Genomic DNA, 18899 nt, shown 5'->3' on the forward strand with positions numbered 1-18899 from the left:
CCATAGTTCAGGAGACTGTAGACTCATGTCCTAACCTCACCATAATGGTAACTGTTTTCATGCACAAGAGAGAAAGTAAACTTCCTTTGTTTCTGCTCTATGGATTTCACAAATGGAGTTTTTGGACTTGAACTTTTCAAAACCCATTCAGACCCTTCCAAAATTGCCTTTTATTTTTATTTTTTGGCCATGCTACATGGCATATGTGATCTTAGTTTCCTGACCAGGGACGGAACCAGCATCCTCTGTCATTTCAAATGCAAATCTTAACCATTGGACAACAAGCAAAGTCCCCAAAATTGCTTTTTCTGAAGTCTGCTAGCTGTATTTAGTTATCTGGCTGTAGAAGGAAAAATCTGTACATTCAAATAGCTTACTTTTCCACCATGAAGGAAAGCCCTCCCATAGATGCTAAGAAAAATGAAAGTAAGTCAGCAAAGATATAAATCATTCATTTTATTTCCATTCCTCAAATATATGTGAATTTATTGATTTGATATTTAAAATAGTGCTTTTGCAAAATCATCTCAGAAAACATACTAAATTTATTAAAATGCATACAAACTATTGCTGGAAATTCTAAATCCTCTAACTGACCAACTTGTTTTCAATGCACTTGTGATTATTTTCCAAGGTTTCTGTGGTTACAAGGAACAAAGAAATCATCTTGGGACCAGAGTAGAAATTTGATCAGAATAATCCAAACAATATTTGTCTACCTCTTTACAGACTCACAGCTTGCCTATTTTGAGGGGCTCTTACAAAGTATACCCAAGCATTCAGTGTTTCCCTCATTACAGTGGGCCTTTTCTTTGCTTGCAGTTTAAAACATTCAGCCAAGTACATGCTAGATAATAGGCAAAATGAACCCAAGAACTCTGCTTCATGTAGTTTTATGGATATACTAAAGTGTATTGTACTAAAGTACAATCTTTCTTGTAAGAATTAAAGACTGGAATGCAGGAGAACTCTGGTGGAATACTGGAATAAAAAACGTAACAGAGCTGGGCAGAACCAGGTGTGGCATCCTGGTACATTAATTTTGAAAGTCAGCCCACTAATATTAAGAACAGCAAGTAGATTCAGATTCCTTTAAAAAAAAAACAAAAAAACTATGCTTTTAGGTTTGGATTTTTCAAATAGTTAGTATTTCTTTATTCAGTTTGTGAATTATTAAGATCTTTTCCCATCTCCCTTTTCAAAATCTTCTTTTGTGTGATTTAATTCTTATTAGCATCAGCCTCTCATAGAAAGGGTGAAATTAAAATCTGTTGGGTCATAATTTAAATAAGAAAAATTGTGAAGTTATGGAATAAAGCAAGATCTGAGGATAATGGTAGAATTTAATTATGGAAGCCCACTGTTTCTTTCAAGAGAGAATTCAAAGTTGTTTTGTTTTTGATTCTTGGGAGATGATAGAAAATGGCTAACTAGGTTATAACATAAACTTTTAGGGATGAAATTCAAATTTACCCAAAAAAGGGAGTTCCCATCTTCCACTTACTGAAGCCAAAACCTTAAATTATTTGAGCCCTTTGGGTCTCATCTCCCTGCTTCCACTATTTCACAGCATATCCGTAGATGTGAGGGCGCACGAGCTCCCAGGACAGAGGGGCCTGTAAGTGCTGCAGCTTCAGCTTGGAGAAGCGGGCCTGCTCCAGGGCCTTCCAGCTCTCTCTGGTCAGGTTGCATCCATCAAACAGAAGGTACCAGACGGGATCCAGGACCTGTTGCCAGAAGTAATTCCAGGTTGAAGGCTTATCTGCTACATGCTCCATGAAATAAAAAGCTCCTCCCTGATAAAGAAAAGGGGGAAAGAAAACCACACCAAGAATTTTAGTTTGGGACAAACAATTTGATAAGATGTTTAGATGTCAGAGTTCAGTGGCCCCAGAGGTCCACTTCACGAGAACACATGGAGAAATCCAAACTTACTGTGATACCATTGTGGTTAATAGTGTCATCTTCTGTCAGATTGTATACAGAGCTGCCAATCTATATTGTCTGTTCATAAAAGTAATGTATAATGATAGCTAAAATTTAAAGCAGTTTAAAGCATTCAAGGGCCTATTCTTAATGCCTGTCACATGCTTGCTTGCGTGCTCAGTCACTTCAACTCTGCAACCCCATGGACTGTAGCCCACCAGGCTCCTCTCTTCATGGGATTCTTCAGACAAGAATACTGGAGTGGGTTGCTATGCCCTCCTCCAGGGGATCTTCCCAACCCAGGGACTGAACCCATGTCTCTTGCATCTCCTACATTGGCAGGTGGCTCTTTACCACTGAGCCACCTCGGAAGCCTGGTTGTCAAACTGTCCTTTGGAAGAGTTGCAGCAGTTTGTATTCATACCAGCAATAGATGTGAGTGCCCATTTTCAATAAATGCTCATCTATATTTTTTAAAATCTATTTGATGTGTACTGTGGTATTTTTTATAACATGCATATCTTTAGTATTTTAAATCATAGCATCTTTTACTAAACGTCATAGGATGGAAAGATCCCCTGTAGAAAGGAATGGCAACCCACCCTAGTATTCTTGCCTAGAGAATTCCACAGACAGAAGAGCCTGGTGGGGTATACAGTCCATGGGTCGTAAGGAGTTCGACACGACTGAGTGACCAACACTTTGACTACTAATACTGGCTGTTTGGATTTCTATTTTTCTGATTTGTCTGTTAATGTCTCTTATCAGTTTTCTAATAGGCTGTTGGTTTTTTCTTACTGATTAGTAAGGGCTTTTAGTATAATTAAACTACATACAGTACAAATGTTTCCCCTCTTTGTTGTTTGCCTTTTAATGACAATTTTTTTAACTTCTCTTTTTATTAAAAAAAAAAAAACACCTTTAAATTCATCTGAAAATTGTTCTTAGGTTCTGCTTTGCAAGCCTGTGGGAGTCTGAATCCATGCCAACCACTGTCTGAGGCTAAATAACCATGTCTTGTACTTTTGTACCATTGTCACAGAATGTAAGTGATAGGATTAATTTTAAAAAATGAATCTTCTAACAAATGAGAACATACTGTACAGCACAGGAAACTCTACTTTACGCTCTGTGGTGACCGGAATGGGAAGGAAGTCCAGAAGGGGTTCACTTTGCTGCACGGTAGAGACTAATGCAACATTGTAAAACAGCTATACTTTAATACAAATTAATTTTTAAAAATAGGGAAAAAATAAAAGCACAAGTTTTTGGTTTGTTGAAATTAAAAAAAAAAAAAACAACACTAGGTCTCTTTTGGCAGTGACACGAGTGGGAGCACTGGGACAGGAGACCTGAAGTGGAACTTCTTGGATTGTTTTAAGAACATGGCAGACAAGCCCAACATGGGGAAATCAACAACTTCAATGAGGCTAAGCTGAAGAAGACTGAGATGCAGGAGAAGAACATCCTTTCGACCAGAGAGATGGTTGAGCAGGAGAAGCGAGTAAAGTGAAATTTCCTGTGAACCTGGAGGATTCTCCACCTCATCATCTTGGAGACCCTGTCTGTGAGGTGGAGGAAAGTCCACCTGCAAGATGTACACAAGTGACAAGCTGCACTGTGAGATTAAACAATATGTTTCTAAATTATGAACAGGTTACTGAAGAAATCAAAAGGGAAATTAAAAATTTCCTAGAAACAAATGACAATGAAAACACAACTCAAAACCTATGGGATGCAGCAAAAGCAGTTCTAAGAGGGGAGTTTATAGCAATATAGTCCTACCTCAGGAAACAAAAACATTGAATAGACAACCTAACTTTATACCTAAAACAACTGGATAAAGAAGAACAAAAAAACCCCCAAAGTTAGCAGAAGGAAACAAGTCATAAAGATCAGAGTAGAAATAAATGAAAAAGAAATGAAAGAAACAGTAGTAAAGATGAGTAAAAATAAAAGCTGGTTCTTTGAGAAGATAAACAAAATTGACAAACCTTTCGCCAGACTCATCAAGGAAAAAAGAGAGAAGAATCAAATCAACAAAATAAATGAAAAAGGAGAGGTTACAATAGACAATGCAGAAATACAAAGGATTATAAGAGACTTCTGAGCAACTATATGGCAATAAAATGGATAACCTGGAAGAAATGGACAAATTCTTAGAAAAGTTCAATCTTCCAAGACTGAACCAGGAAGAAATAGAAATTATGAACAACCCAATTACAAGCACTGAAATCGAAACTGTGATCAAAAATCTCCCAGAAAACCAACCCAGGACCAGATGGCTTCACAGGTGAATTCTGTCAAACATTTAGAGAAGAGCTAATACCCATCCTTCTAAAATTCTTTCAAAAAATTGCAGAGGAAGGAACACTTCCAAACTCATTCTATGAGGCCACCATCACTGTGATTCCAAAATCAGACAAAGATAACACACAAAAAAAACTACAGGCCAGTATCACTGATGAAGATAGATGCAAAAATCCTCAACAAAATTTTAGCAATTCACCAATACATTTAAAATTCACCAATACATTAAAAAACTCAGACACCATGAATAAGTTGGGTTTACTCCAGGGATGCAAGGATTCTTCAGTATATGCATATCAGTGTGATACACCATATTAACAAATTGAAAGATAAAAGCCATATGATAATCTCAATAGAAGCAGAAAAAGCCTTTGACAAAATTCAGCACCCATTTATGATTTAAACTGTTCAAAAAATGGGCATGGAAGGAACATACCTCAACATGGTAAAGGCCATATATGATAAGTCCACAGCAAACATTATTCTCAATGGTGAAAAACTGAAAGCATTCCCCCAAAGATCAGAAACAAGACAAGGGTATCCATTCTCACCACCATTATTCAACATAGTTTTGGAAGTCCTAGTTACAGTAATAAGAGAAGAAAAAGAAATAAAAGGAATCCAGATCAGAAAAGTAGAGTGCTCCCTGTTTGCAGATGACATAATACTATACATAGAAAACCCTAAAGATATTATCAGAAAATTACTAGAGCTAATCAGTGAATTTAGCAAAGTTGCAGGACACAAAATCAATACACAGAAATCACTTGCATTCCTATATACTAACAATGAAAAATCAGAAAGAGAAATTAAGGAATCAGTCCCATTCACTATTGCAACAAAAAGAATAAAATATCTAGGAATAAACCTACCTAAGGAGACAAAGTAACTGCATACAGAAAATTATAAGACACTGATGAAAGAAATCAAAGACGACATAAACAGATGGAGAGATATTCCATGTTTCTGGGTAGGAAGAATCCATATTGTGAAAATGACTGTACTACCAAATGCAATCTACAGATTCAATGTGATCCCTGTCAAATTACCAATGGTATTTTTCACAGAACTAGAACAAAAAATTTCACAATTCATATGGAAACACGAAAGATCCCGAATAGCCAAAGCAGTCTTGAGAAAGAAGAATGGAGCTGGAGGAATCAACCTTCCTGATTTCAGATTATACTACAAATCTACAGTCATCAAGACAGTATGGTACTGGCACAAAAACAGAAATACAGACCAATGGAACAAGATAGAAAACCCAGAAATAAACCCATGCACCTGTGGATACCTTATTTTTGACAAAAGAGGCAAGAATACACAATGGGGCAAAGACAGCCTCTTCAGTAAGTGGTGCTAGGAAAACTGGACAGTTACATGTAAAAGAATGAAATTAGGACACTTCCTAACACCATACACAAAGATAAACTCAAAATGGGTTAAAGACCTAAATGTAAGACCAGAAACTGTAAAACACTTAGAGGAAAACATAGGCAGAACACTTGATGACATAAAGCAAGATCCTCTATGACCCACCTCCTAGAGTAATGGAAATAAAAATAAAAGTAAACAAGTGGGACCTAGTTAAACTTAAAAACTTTTGCACACCAAAGAAACTGTAAGCAAGGTGAACAGACAGCTCTCAAAATTGGAGAAAATAATAGCAAGAGAAACAAGGGTTAATTTCCAAAATATACAAGCAGCTCATACAACTCAGTACCAGAAAAACAAACATCCCAATCAAAAAGTGGCAAAAAGACCTAAACAGACAGTTCTACAAAGAAGACATTCACATGGCTAACAAACACATGAAAGGATGCTCAACATCACTCATTAGAAAAATGCAAATCAAAACTACAGTGAGATACCACCTCACATGAGTCAGAATGGCCATCATCAAAAAGTCTACAAACAATAAATGCTGGAGAGGGTGTGGAGAAAAGGGAACCCTCTTGCACTATTGGTGGGAATTTAAGTTGATACAGTCACTACGGAGGACAGTTTGGAGAGTCCTTAAAGAACTAGGAATAAAACCACCATATGACCCAGCAATCCCACTCCTAGGCATATACCTTGAGGAAACCCAAACTGAAAAAGACACATGTACCCCATTGTTCATTGCAGCACTATTTACAATAGCTAGAACGTGGAAGCAACCTAGATGTCCATCAACACATGAATGGATAAAGAACTTGTGGTACATCTAAATAATAGAATATTACTTAGCCATAAAGAGGAATACATTTCAATGAGTTCTAATGAGGTGGATGAACCTACAGCCTATTATACAGAGTGAAGTAAGTCAGAAAGAGAAATACCATATATTAACACACATATACAGAATCTAGAAAGATGGTACTGAAGAATTTATTTGCTGGGCAGCAATGGAGAAACAGAGAGAGAGCAAATTTATGGACATGAGGAGAGGGGAGGAGAGAGTCAGATGTATGGAGAGAGTAATATGGAAACTTACATTACCATATATAAAATAGATAAGCAATGGGAATTTGCTGTATGTCTCAGGAAACTCAAAATAGGGGCTCTGTATCATTGTGGAGGGGTGGGATGGGGAGGGAGATGGGAGGGAGGTTCAAGAGAAAGTGGACATATGTATACCTATGGCTGATTCATGTTGAGATTTGACAGGAAACAATTCTGTAAAGCAGTTATCTTTCATCTAAAAAATAATTTGTTTTAAAAAGGACAAAGCTATTGAGCCATCTAAAAGTGTTACTGAATTCATGATAATATTTTGTAATTTGATTTTTTTTTTTCAATCAGTGGATACTGTATGTAAATAACTGTCAAATAGCAGTAACTGCTGGTTTCATCTAGGACAGTCCTGTAAATATAGATCAAGTCTGGACACAGTAGAGGGTACACATTATTAACAAGTCTTCAGAAGTTTTCTACTTAACCTACCTCTGGGGGGAGAAGGAGGAAAGGGACCAATGAGTACCTCCAAAACCCATGATGACTGTTCCATTCTCCTTCACCTCTTGTAGCTTCCCTAGTCTTGGCTGTCCAGGCAGAGATTAGAGAGGGAGTTCCCTCTACTTGCCCCTCTGTGGGCAAGTATGAGACATGTGTTCAGAAATGGAAAACTTGAAATTTCCTAATGGAAAAAAATTTTTCCATGGAAGAGGACAGGAGAGAAGAGGAGACCCAGGTCTGAGGAGGTTGCTGATGCCCTCTGGGTTACACAGGTTAGGCTAGAGAGCCTGTTACCCTTTCCGGTGACATGTGTAGCCAACTGGGCATGAAAATTTGGGATTAGAAGAGAGATCTGAGGTTGATACTTAGATTTGGAAACCATCTGTGTGCATGGTAATTGAAAACTTTGGCGGTACATGAGATTACACAGGGGGTGTATATAAGCAAAATTAGAGCCAAAATAGAAACTCCAGTGTTTAAGGGATGGGCAGAGGAAGACTAGCCAGCAAAAGTGGTAGAAATGTTGAAGTTGGAGCAATACAAAGCCCCAGTGATAAGCACTGTGGTGCAGTGATAAGAATATGTGCATTAAAGTCAGATCTGCTGGCTATGTCAGAGAAGGCAATGGCACCCCACTCCAGTATTCTTGCCTGGAAAATCCCATGGACGGAGGAGCCTGGGAGGCTGGAGTCCATGGGGTCGCTACAGAGTCCCACACGACTGAGCAGCTTCACTTTCACTTTTCACTTTCATGCATTGGAGGGGGAAATGGCAACTCACTCCAGTATTCTTGCCTGGAGAGGCCCAGGGACAGGGGAGCCTGGTGGGCTGCCGTCTATGGGGTCGCACAGAGTCGGACACAGCTGAAGCAACTTAGCAGCAGCAGCAGCAGGCTGTGTAATGTGGGGCAAGTTTCTTAACTTCTCTAGGTCTGTTTCCCCAACCCCACATGAAGACAGTCCCTGCGTTAAGGACTGTGTGATGGGGTGAATGAGAATGCAGGAAAGTCTCTGGTTCTATTCAGCAGTGAGTGGGTGCTTTGTAGGAGCCAAAGGAAGACTTATGATCCCCTAAGAGCTTTCTCAGTGCTTAAACCCGAGGTGATCATTATTTGCTTTGCAGAGAGAGACGTTGTGAGATTAGTAACACATAAGCAAAATGTCTCTTAAATGTGCCCAGTTAATGCCCCGTCTTGGTACAGAAGAACCCAGGATTTGAATGTCAGAATCGGACCTTTTTCTGTTACAGTTTTGATGGTGGCCTATTCTTGAGCCAAACACAGAATTACAATCGGCCCTTGGTATCCACAGGTTCTGCATCCATGGATTCAACCAACAGATCAAAAATATTGGGGAAAAAATCCAGAAAGTTTAAAAAAAGGCCAAACTTGAATTTCCCACATGCTGGCAACTATTTATATAGCATTTACCTTGTATTAGGTATTAAAAGTAATCTAGAGATGATTTAAGGTACGTGGGAGGATATGCATAGGTCATATGCAGATTCGATACCATTTTATGTAAGGGACTTGAGCTTGTATAGCTTTTGGTATCTGTGGTGGGGGCAGGGAGTGACTCTGAGGGACAACTGTATATTATTGCCTCTAAACACTATCTTCAAGTCCCTTTCTTTTTGAGGAGCTTCCTCTGTTAGAAAATAAAACTGCGGTCTACGGCGGTATTACCCTAAACATGGCCATCTCGTCTGATCTCAGAAGCTAAGCAGGATTGGGCCTGGTTAGTACTTGGATGGGAGAAAATAAAACTGGGGATTACAGACCATCTTTTTCCCCTAGAAGAGTAAATTCAAATGTTAAAATATTCATATTTTATGTATGTTCAGATTTGTTTAGAATTGTTGTTCAGTTTCTCAGTTGTGTCCGACTTTGCAACACCGTGGACTGCAGTACACCAAGCTTCTATTTAAAACTAGTTTTTAAGTAAACAATAAAGGTAATATGTGAAAATTACATACAGGTATAAAAAATTTCAAACTATACAGAGAGGTATAAAATGAAAAGAAATTCTTTCCCCTCATCCAATTCCCTTCCCAATAGGTAACCACTGTTAATAATTACATGTTTATAATTCCCATTAAAATAAATACTTATATAAGTATATTCTCCACCCCCCACACAAATAGATTAGCACTCTACATAATATTTTGTTTTCATTGCTTTTAAAATTAACACTGTCTCTTTGAGGATTTTTTTCATTGACATAGGTAAAAATTTCTTGTTTTATACTATGTGACAATTAACTTCCAATTGATGGATGTTATTTCCAATTTATTATATTAAAAATATTGTAATGAATATTATTATCTTTAAATGAGTTTTTGCATATTTTTGCAGGATAGCTATGGGATAAATTCCTGTTGGATGAAGATGTAAATTACTTGAAAATTTGATATTATTAAATTGCCCTCTGAAGAGGACAGTTCCTCCAGTTGGGTGTCCAGACCCCCAGACCCACCCCTATACCATATTGAACTTAAAAGTCTCTGGAGAATAGTAGATAAAAAGGGTCTTGCTTTAATTTCTTTTTAATTGAAGTATGATTGATTATGGAGAAGGAAATGGCAACCCACTCCAGTAGTCTTGCCTGGAGAATCCCAGGGACGGAGGAGCCTGGTGAGCTGCCGTCTATGGGATCACACAGTCGGACACGACTGAAGCAGCTTAGCAGCAGCAGCAGCAACAGCATGGTTGATTATAATATTAGTTTCAGGTGTACAACAAAGTGAGTCAAAATTTTTAGTTTATACTCCATTTAAAGTTATTACAAAATAATGACTATATTTTCCTGTGCTGTAGAATATATCCTTGTTGCTTATTTATTTTATACATTCTAGTTTGTATCTGTTAATCCCATACCACTCTTGCTCCTCCCTTTTCCCCTTTCCCAGCTGGTAACCATTAGTTTGTTCTGTATATCTATGAATTTGTTCCTGTCTTATTATATTCATTTGTTTTATTTTAAAGATTGCACTATAAAATACCATGCTTTAATTCCTTCTTTAATTACAAGACTAGATATTTAAATCATATATTGGCTATTTTTATTTATATTTCTGTTCCAGTGCTTTGCTTTTTTTCCTCTTTTTAATATAATTTATTTAAGAATCCTGTTGATCTTGTTGGTGTGTAATGCCTTTATGAAGGAAGTTAACTCATTATCATCCTTGGCAAATATTTTTTACAAAATATTTTTGTACTTCAAATTTGTTTACAGTCCTTTTCCCTGCAGGAGTTCTAAAATTTTTTTAATTCATGTATTATCAATCTCTTCCTTCATGGCTTCTTCTGCACTCTAACATTTTTTCTTAAAAAATTCAACAGTATTTTTTCTAGTAGCTTTACTTTTATGTTAGGGTGTTTGATCTACTGAAATTGGGAGGACTGCCCTTGGTGATGGTGGTTGCTACTAAGCAGCCCTTTTCAGCCCATACTCACCGGCCTCAGCACTCGGCGCACTTCCTGGAGGATCTGCTCCTGGTTCTTCACGGAGCAGAGCACCAGGGTGCAGACCACCACATCCATGGAGCCTGTGGCCACCTGGTGCATGTTCTCCCCGGCAGCCACTATGAAGCGCTCAAACTGCAGGTGTGGGTTCTGGGCAATACTCTTGATCAAGAACTTCTCAAAGTTGGGGTTGGGATCAACACAGGTCACCTGACATCCAGAAGGGTAGAACTTGAAGTTGGCCCCGGTGCCGCAGCCCAGCTCCAGCAGGGAGAGCTTCCCGGAGGGGCCCGTGAACTCCCGCAGGTTGCTGAAGAGCTCCCGCTTCTTGCTCGCCATCTGTTCGTTGTACATCACAGTGAACCTCGCCAGGAAGTAGGGGAACCACTGTTTGCATATCCAGTTCCACAAGCCCAGAAAGTCCAGCAGGTACATGGGAAATGCCAGGATGCAGACGGCCAGCCGGAGGATTAAAATGGTGAGCGCCATCACTCAGAAGAGAAGAAAACAGATCAACAGTTAGAGATCTGACTCCTTTAACTGCGGGAAGTAGGTTTCTGGCCACACTCCAGAGCCAATCAGCTGCAGAGTAGAGAAGAACTGGCTGTGCTGGAAATACACAGCTGAAGTCAGATATCGGGCAAGAGACCTGTTTTATCCAATTAATAGATGTTTGGCAGAAATTGCCTCATCACTTATTTTTCATGAAGTGAAATGAGAAGGTTCCCAGCTTTTCCTTAGAAGGAAAGCTGATTACAACCCCCTATTCCTGCTTGGAGACTACTGCTGCAGATTTAAATGCAGAGTGTATTCACAGCTTGTCCGTTTTCCAGTCTCTCCTAAGAAAACAGAAGCTGTGGGTGGAGCCTGGTTAAAACACACCAGAAGGCTGTTGCTAAACCCCATTTATTACTTTGTGCCCCATCCTGCTTCTGTTCCATCCTGCCCACCTCTGCCTCATTTTTAAAAAAAAAAAGAAGTGAAAGCACATGCCTGTCTGGTCACAGCAAGAGTTTTCCCTTTTGCATTCTAGGCAGAGGTTCTAAGATGTTGATAACTGCACAGTGGGATTATTTTTAAATCACTGTTTTGGGCTGCCCATCTTTTAAAGGGCAAGTTTCACCTTCAAACTGTGCCAAGTTACTACATTCCTGAATTAACTTACATAAAAATAGTCCCCAGAATATTCACTTTTGGGAACCTAAAGTTTTAAGAAAATATTTTCAGACATCCATCTGTTTTTAACAAGAAAGCCTGGGCCTTAGGGTGTTCAGGAAACATAGAAATGCCCAAAAATAATGGTAATGTTTACTTTTTAAAACCATGTAATGGACACAGGGAGTGTTTTGTTTCATTATAAGTTACACCCAATGCATGTTTTATAAATATGTGCTCCATCTTAACAGCTTTCTTGAGGTGGAATTAACATACAATAAACTACACATATTTAAGCTGTATCATTTGGTTAAATTCTGGCACATGTACACACACATGAAATCATTGCTTCAGTCAAGGTAATGAACATATCAATTACACTCCCCACCTCCCAAATACCTCTTGCCCCTTTTGTGATCCCTCTTTCCTGCCCTCCCCACTCCCAGGCCACCACTGATCTGTTTTCTGTCTGGAGGTTAGTTTGCCTTTCCTATAGTTTGGGCTTACAAGAATCCTTCTGCAATGCAGAAGACAATGTTAGGTAGTTAGAATAGCGAAAAGAAGTCCAAAATGGCGGTGGCTAAAAGACCTGGAAGGGAAAAGCCCTCGAAAATAGAACAAAGGAAGGTCAGAGGACCGGAGTGAGAACCTCAGGTAAAACAAACAACGCTCCTGCCTAAGCCTAATTTGCATAGGACAGACCCAGGGGGAACAAAAAACATATAAAAAGAGGAGCCAAAGCCCTCTTCTCTCTCTCCCTTGCTCGCTCTCCCGCGCGATGGGGCGCTCTTCTCTTTGTGTCTTTGGGTTGACATGCCCTCATGCCTCGAAGGTGGATTTCCCTGCTATTATCTAAATAAATAGAGCTGTAATACTGAGCTGTAACACTGATTTATTTAAGAGCTATAACACGGTCTGTTCTCCAAGAGCTGTGACCCGCCGAGGGGCCTTCAATGTCGTCACTCCAAATTTTTGTTGTGACAAGACAAAGAACCAAGGAGCATACACTCACGTGACAACGCCAGTTCAATTCCTGGTTGATTCCTGGGTCAGGATGATCCTCTGGAGAAAGGGTAGAGTACCCACTCCAGTATTCTTGGGTTTTCCTAGTGGCTCAGATGGTAAAGAACCTGCCTGCAATGTGGGATACCTGGGTTTGATCCCTGGGTTGGAAAGATCCCCTGGAGGAGGATGGCAACCCACTCCAGTATTCTTGCCTGGAGAATCCCCATGGACAGAGGTCCTGGCAGGCTACAGTCCATGGGGTCGCAAAGAGTTGGACATGACTGAACGAGCAAGCACATACACATACATCCTATAATTTTATGTTAATTGGGATCATACAGTATCTACTTTGTCTGGTTTCTTTCATCCAGCATAATTAAGAGTCATTTATACTGTTGTATGCATCCATTGATTTTCCACTGAGTAGTATGCCATTGTGTGGATCTATACCAGTTTGTTTATCTACTCACCTGAATTTGATGGATATTTGAGTTGTTAACAGTTTCCGTTGCTTATTTCAGTAGTAGCTTATTACAAATGAAGCTACTATGGGGACTTCTCCAGTGGTCCAGAGGTTAAGAACCCCTTACAATACAGGGGACTCAGGTTTGATCCCTGGTTGGGGAACTAAGATCCCACATGCCGCATAGCATCTAAGCCCCTGAAAGGTTGTTGCTGAGTGTGAAAGATGATGGGATTCTTGGCCTCTGGAAGAGAGGAATTCAGTCTGGGGCCAGTGACGAGGCTTGATTGCTCAGAGCTTTTGTGTAATAAAGTTTTATTAAAGTATAGAAAAGATAGAGAAAACTTCTGACATAGACATCAGAAGGAGGCAGAAAGAGTGCCTCCCTGCTAGTCTTTAGCTGGATGTTATATAGCTACTAGCAGTCTGCTAATTAGAGAAAGGAAATGACTCAAAACTCAGAGACTGGTATCAGGCCCCTCACCCACAACTTGCATTTTGAGATAACATTGGCACAAGGGGAGATGTCCCAGGCCATAAAATGATTGATGTGAATTTTGAAGAAAGGCAGGTTTCCAAGCAAATACAGTCTCATTAACATAGCTTAAGAGAACATTTGTGTGAGTAAAACATACTGGTTTGTCAAAGTCTGTTTTGAATCTTAGGTAGAACTGACTTGAAGACAGAGTCTAGGGTAAATACATAGTTCATTAACATAGCTTAAGACAGACATTTCCATAAGAAAAATGCATTGGTTAGCTCAAGGTTTGAGAAAAGTTAAGTTCAGGTGGAATCAGGTGTCATGGCAACACAGATCTTAAAAGAAACCTCTTTTTAAATTTATATAGAGAAGGGGAGGGCTTACTTCATAGCTCAGTTGGTAAATCATCTGCCTGCAATGCAGGAGACCCAAGTTCGATTCCTGGGTCGGGAAGATCCCCTGGAGAAGGAAATGGCAACCCACTCCAGTATTCTTGCCTGGAGAATCCTGTGGACAGAGGAGCCTGGCAGGCTATAGTCCTGGTTGCAAGAGTTGGACACGACTTAGTGACTAAACCATCACCACCACCAGAGAAGGGGATAAAAACACACTTACAGTTTGTTTCCTCCTGCTGCTTAAGAGAGAGACAAAAAAATGTCTGACACTTGCAGCCTATTTCTTCTGTTTAGAGACCCTTAGCCTTCCTGCCTGTTACCCTCTCACCCCCACACCACAACTATTGAACCTGAGTGCTCTGGAACCCACAAGTCACAATTAGAGAGTCCGTGCACCTCAACGAAAGATCCCAAATGACACAACAAAGATCCTGCATGCCACAACTAAGACTCAATATGGTCAAACACATATTTTTTGAAAAGTTAAGCTACTGTGAACGTTAGTGTACAAGCCTTTGTATGGACATATGCTTTCATTTCTCATGGATAAATTTCTTTAATAGAATGTAAATGTCACATGGTAGGTATATGTTTACCTCACAAAGAAGAATGCCAAACTGTTTTCCAAACTGATTGTACCACCAACAGTGTATGAGAGATTTAGTTGCTCTACATCCTCACCAACACTTGGTGTGGTTGTCCTAATTTTAGTCACCCTGGAATGTATCTAGTGGTCCCCCATTGTAGCTTTAATTTGCATCTCCCAGATAATTCATGACATCAAGCATCTTTTGATGGGCTTATTTGCCATCCATATATCTTGTTCGGAGAGTCTGTTCAAATCTTTTGAACATTTTATTTTTTATTATTGTTTTTTTTGGCCATGCTGAACGGTATGTAAGATCTTACAAACCCCCTAGCTGGGGTTTGAGGCTACACCCCCTGCAGTGGAAGTGTTTCATCCTGACCACTGGATTGCCAAGGAATCCCCTGAACTTGTTAAAATTGGATTATTTTCTTATTATGTGTTGAGGATTCTTGTATCAAATCATGTATGTATGTATGTACATGTCATGTACCAAATATGTGATTTGCAGATGTTTTCCTACTCTGTGGCTTGTCTTTTTAATGGTGTTTTCAGAAATGCACAAATTCTCCCTTGTGGTGTCCTTGTCTGGTTTTGGTATCAGAATAATTCTGTCCTTGTGAAATGAGTTTGGAAGCATTTCTTCTCTTTCTATTTCTTGGAAAAGTTTGAGAATTCTTGGTATTAATACTTTATATATTTGATAGAGTTCAGTAGTGAAGTCCCCTAGTCCTATGCTTTTATTTGTTGTATAATTTTTTATTACTGATTTAATCTCCTTACTAGTAATCTGTCTCATAACCTTCTAGTAATATACACCAAGGCTGTATATTGTCACCCTGCTTATTTAACTTATATGCAGAGTACATCTTGAGAATGCCAGGTTGGATGAATCACAAACTTGAATCAAGTTTTTCAGGAGAAATAGCAATAACCTCAGATATTCAAATTATACCACTCTAATGGCAGAAAGTGAAGAGAAACTAAAGAGCCTCTTGATGAAAGTGAAAGAGGGGAGTGAAAAAGCTGGCTTAAAACTCATCATTCAAAAAACTAAGGTCATGGCCTCTGGTTCCATCACCTCATTGCAAATGAAAGGGGGAAAAGTAGAAGCAGTAACAGATTTTATTTTCTTGAGCCCCTAAATCACTGCAGATGATGACTGCAGCCATGAAATTAAAAGACACTTGCTCCTTGAAAGAAAAACTATGATAAACCTAGACAGCATATTAAAAAGCAGAGACATCTTTTTGTCACCAAGCATCCATCTAGTCAAAGCTGAGGTTTTCCAGAAGTCATTTATGGATGCGAGAGTTGGACTATAAAGTAGGCTGAGCACCAAAGAATTGATGCTCATGAATTGTGAAGCTGGAGAAGACTCTTGAAACTTCCTTGGACTGCAATGGGATCAAACTAGTCAGTCCTCTAAGAAATCAACCCTGAGTATTCAGTGGAAGGATTCATGCTGAAGCTCCAATCCTTTGGCCACCTGATGTGAAGAACTGACTCACTGAAAAAGACCCTGATGCTGGCAAAGATTGAAGGCAAAAGGAGAAGGCTGCAGCAGAGGATGAGAAGGTTAGATAGCAACACTGACTCAATGGACATGAATTTGAGCAAACTCTTGTATTATAGTAAAACATTATATACATTGTATACAGCATTATAGTAAAGGACAGGGGAGCCTGACATGCTGCAGGCCATGGGGTCTCAAAGAATCAGACATGACTTAGTGACTGAACAACATAAAGTGTCTGTTCAGATTTTCTATTTCTTCATGATTCAGTCTTGGTAGGTGGTATGTTTCTAGGAATTTATTCATTTCTAGGTTATTAACCAGTTTGTTGGCTCAAAGTAGTGTCTTACAGTTCTTTGTATTTCCATGGTACCAATTGTTAAGTGTTCTCTTGCATTTCTGATTTTGTTTATTTGGGTCCTCTTTTTTCTTAATTAGTGTAGCTAAAGTTTTGTGTATTAAATCTTTTTTTAAAAAAAAACAGCACTTAGTTTCATTGATCTTTCTATTGTCTTTTTAGTCTCTGTTTTATTTATTTCCACTCTGATCTTTGTTATTTACACAGACCTTCTGTTGGGTAGTTAGACTAGGAAACAGGAGTCCAGAATGGCAGTGGCTAAAAGACAAGGGAAAAGCCCACAAAAATAGAACAAAAGAAGGTCCAAGGACCGGAGTTAGGACCTCAGTAGAACAAACAGCACTCTTGGCTAGCCCAGTTTACATAGGGCAGGCCAAGGGGTAAGAAGAAAACATATAAAAAGAGGAGCCAAAGGGCTGAGGCCCTCTCTTCTCTTCCCGTCTTTGGGTCAGCATGCCCTCACGCCTCGGGGATGTATTTTCCTGATATTTTCTAAATAAAACTGAGCTGTAACACAGAGCTGTAACACTGATCTGTCTAAGAGCTATAGAGCTATAACATGATTGGTCCGAGACCCGAGAGCTATAACATGGTCTGTCTTGAGAGCTGTGATACGCAGAGAGCTTTAACGTCCATCGCTTCAAATTTTTGTTGAGAAGAGACAGAACCAAGGAGGTTACACTCCCCTAACACTTCCTTATGCTAACTTTGATCTTTATTTGTACTTCTTTTTTTTTGTTTCTTGAGGTATAAAATTATTTGAAATTTTTCTTGTTTCTTGAGGCAGGCATCTATCATTTTAAACTTGCCTCTTAGAATTGCTTTTGCTACATCCTATAAGTTTTAGTATGTAGTATTTCCACTTTCATTTGTCTCAAGGTATCTTTCAGTTTCTCTTTTGATTTTTTCATTGACTCTTTGATTGTACAATAGCATGTTTTTTTTTTTTTTTTTATTAGTTGGAGGCTAATTACTTCACAACATTTCAGTGGGTTTTGTCATACATTGATATGAATCAGCCATAGATTTACACGTATTCCCCATCCCGATCCCCCCTCCCACCTCCCTCTCCACCCGATTCCCCTGGGTCTTCCCAGTGCACCAGGCCCGAGCACTTGTCTCATGCATCCCACCTGGGCTGGTGATCTGTTTCACCATAGATAGTATACATGCTGTTCTTTTGAAATATCCCACCCTCACCTTCTCCCACAGAGTTCAAAAGTCTGTTCTGTATTTCTGTGTCTCTTTTTCTGTTTTGCATATAGGGTTATCATTACCATCTTTTTAAATTCCATATATATGTGTTAGTATGCTGTAATGTTCTTTATCTTTCTGGCTTACTTCACTCTGTATAAGGGGCTCCAGTTTCATCCATCTCATTAGGACTGATTCAAATGAATTCTTTTTAACGGCTGAGTAATATTCCATGGTGTATATGTACCACAGCTTCCTTATCCATTCATCTGCTGATGGGCATCTAGGTTGCTTCCATGTCCTGGCTATTATAAACAGTGCTGCGATGAACATTGGGGTGCATGTGTCTCTTTCAGATCTGGTTTCCTCAGTGTGTATGCCCAGAAGTGGGATTGCTGGGTCATATGGCAGTTCTATTTCCAGTTTTTTAAGAAATCTCCACACTGTTTTCCATAGTGGCTGTACTAGTTTGCATTCCCACCAACAGTGTAAGAGGGTTCCCTTTTCTCCACACCCTCTCCAGCATTTATTGCTTGTAGACTTTTGGATAGCAGCCATCCTGACTGGCGTGTAATGGTACCTCATTGTGGTTTTGATTTGCATTTCTCTGATACTGAGTGATGTTGAGCATCTTTTCATGTGTTTGTTAGCCATCTGTATGTCTTCTTTGGAGAAATGTCTGTTTAGTTCTTTGGCCCATGTTTTGATTGGGTCATTTATTTTTCTGGAATTGAGCTTCAGGAGTTGCTTATATATTTTTGAGATTAATCCTTTGTCTGTTTCTTCATTTCAATAGCATGTTTTTTAACCTCCATGTATTTGCAAATTTTCCAGTCTTCTTAAAATTAATATCTAGTTTCATACCACCATGGCTAGAGAAGATACTTGATATGCTTTCAGTCTTCTTAAGTTTACTAAGACTTGTTTTGTGGCCTAACATTTAATGTATCCTGGAGACATTAATGGAGAATGTTCTATGTGCCTTTGAGAAGAATAGGTATTTTGTTGCTTTTGGATGGAATCTTCCGTATATGTTTCTTAAGTACATTTCTGCAATGTGTTTGTGTTTCTTTATTGATTTTCTGTCTGGATGATCTATCCATTGACGAA

The 18899-nt window shown here is 39.1% G+C and overlaps 1 protein-coding gene across 1 annotated transcript; it reads right to left on the bottom strand.

Annotated features, from left to right (window-relative positions):
* Nucleotides 1-441: 441 nt before the first annotated feature.
* On the bottom strand, nt 442-11450 carry LOC133045648 (N6-adenosine-methyltransferase TMT1A). Its single transcript, XM_061127851.1, has 2 exons — nt 10628-11450; nt 442-1796 (listed from the first exon to the last, which is right to left on the bottom strand). The coding sequence occupies exons 1-2, from the start codon at nt 11123-11125 to the stop codon at nt 1560-1562; spliced, it is 735 nt and encodes a 244-aa protein (XP_060983834.1). The 5' UTR covers nt 11126-11450; the 3' UTR covers nt 442-1559.
* Nucleotides 11451-18899: the final 7449 nt, after the last annotated feature.

Source organism: Dama dama, chromosome 3, assembly GCF_033118175.1.
Source record: "Dama dama isolate Ldn47 chromosome 3, ASM3311817v1, whole genome shotgun sequence".
Lineage (NCBI taxonomy): Eukaryota > Metazoa > Chordata > Mammalia > Artiodactyla > Cervidae > Dama > Dama dama.

Excerpts from the sequence above, each read along its gene's own strand:
- LOC133045648 (XM_061127851.1), bottom strand. The coding sequence starts at position 11,125 with ATGGCGCTCACCATTTTAATCCTCCGGCTGGCCGTCTGCATCCTGGCA. Across the intron at positions 1,797-10,627 it reads TGCGCCGAGTGCTGAGGCCG|GGAGGAGCTTTTTATTTCAT; the intron begins GTGAGTATGGGC and ends TTTCTTTATCAG.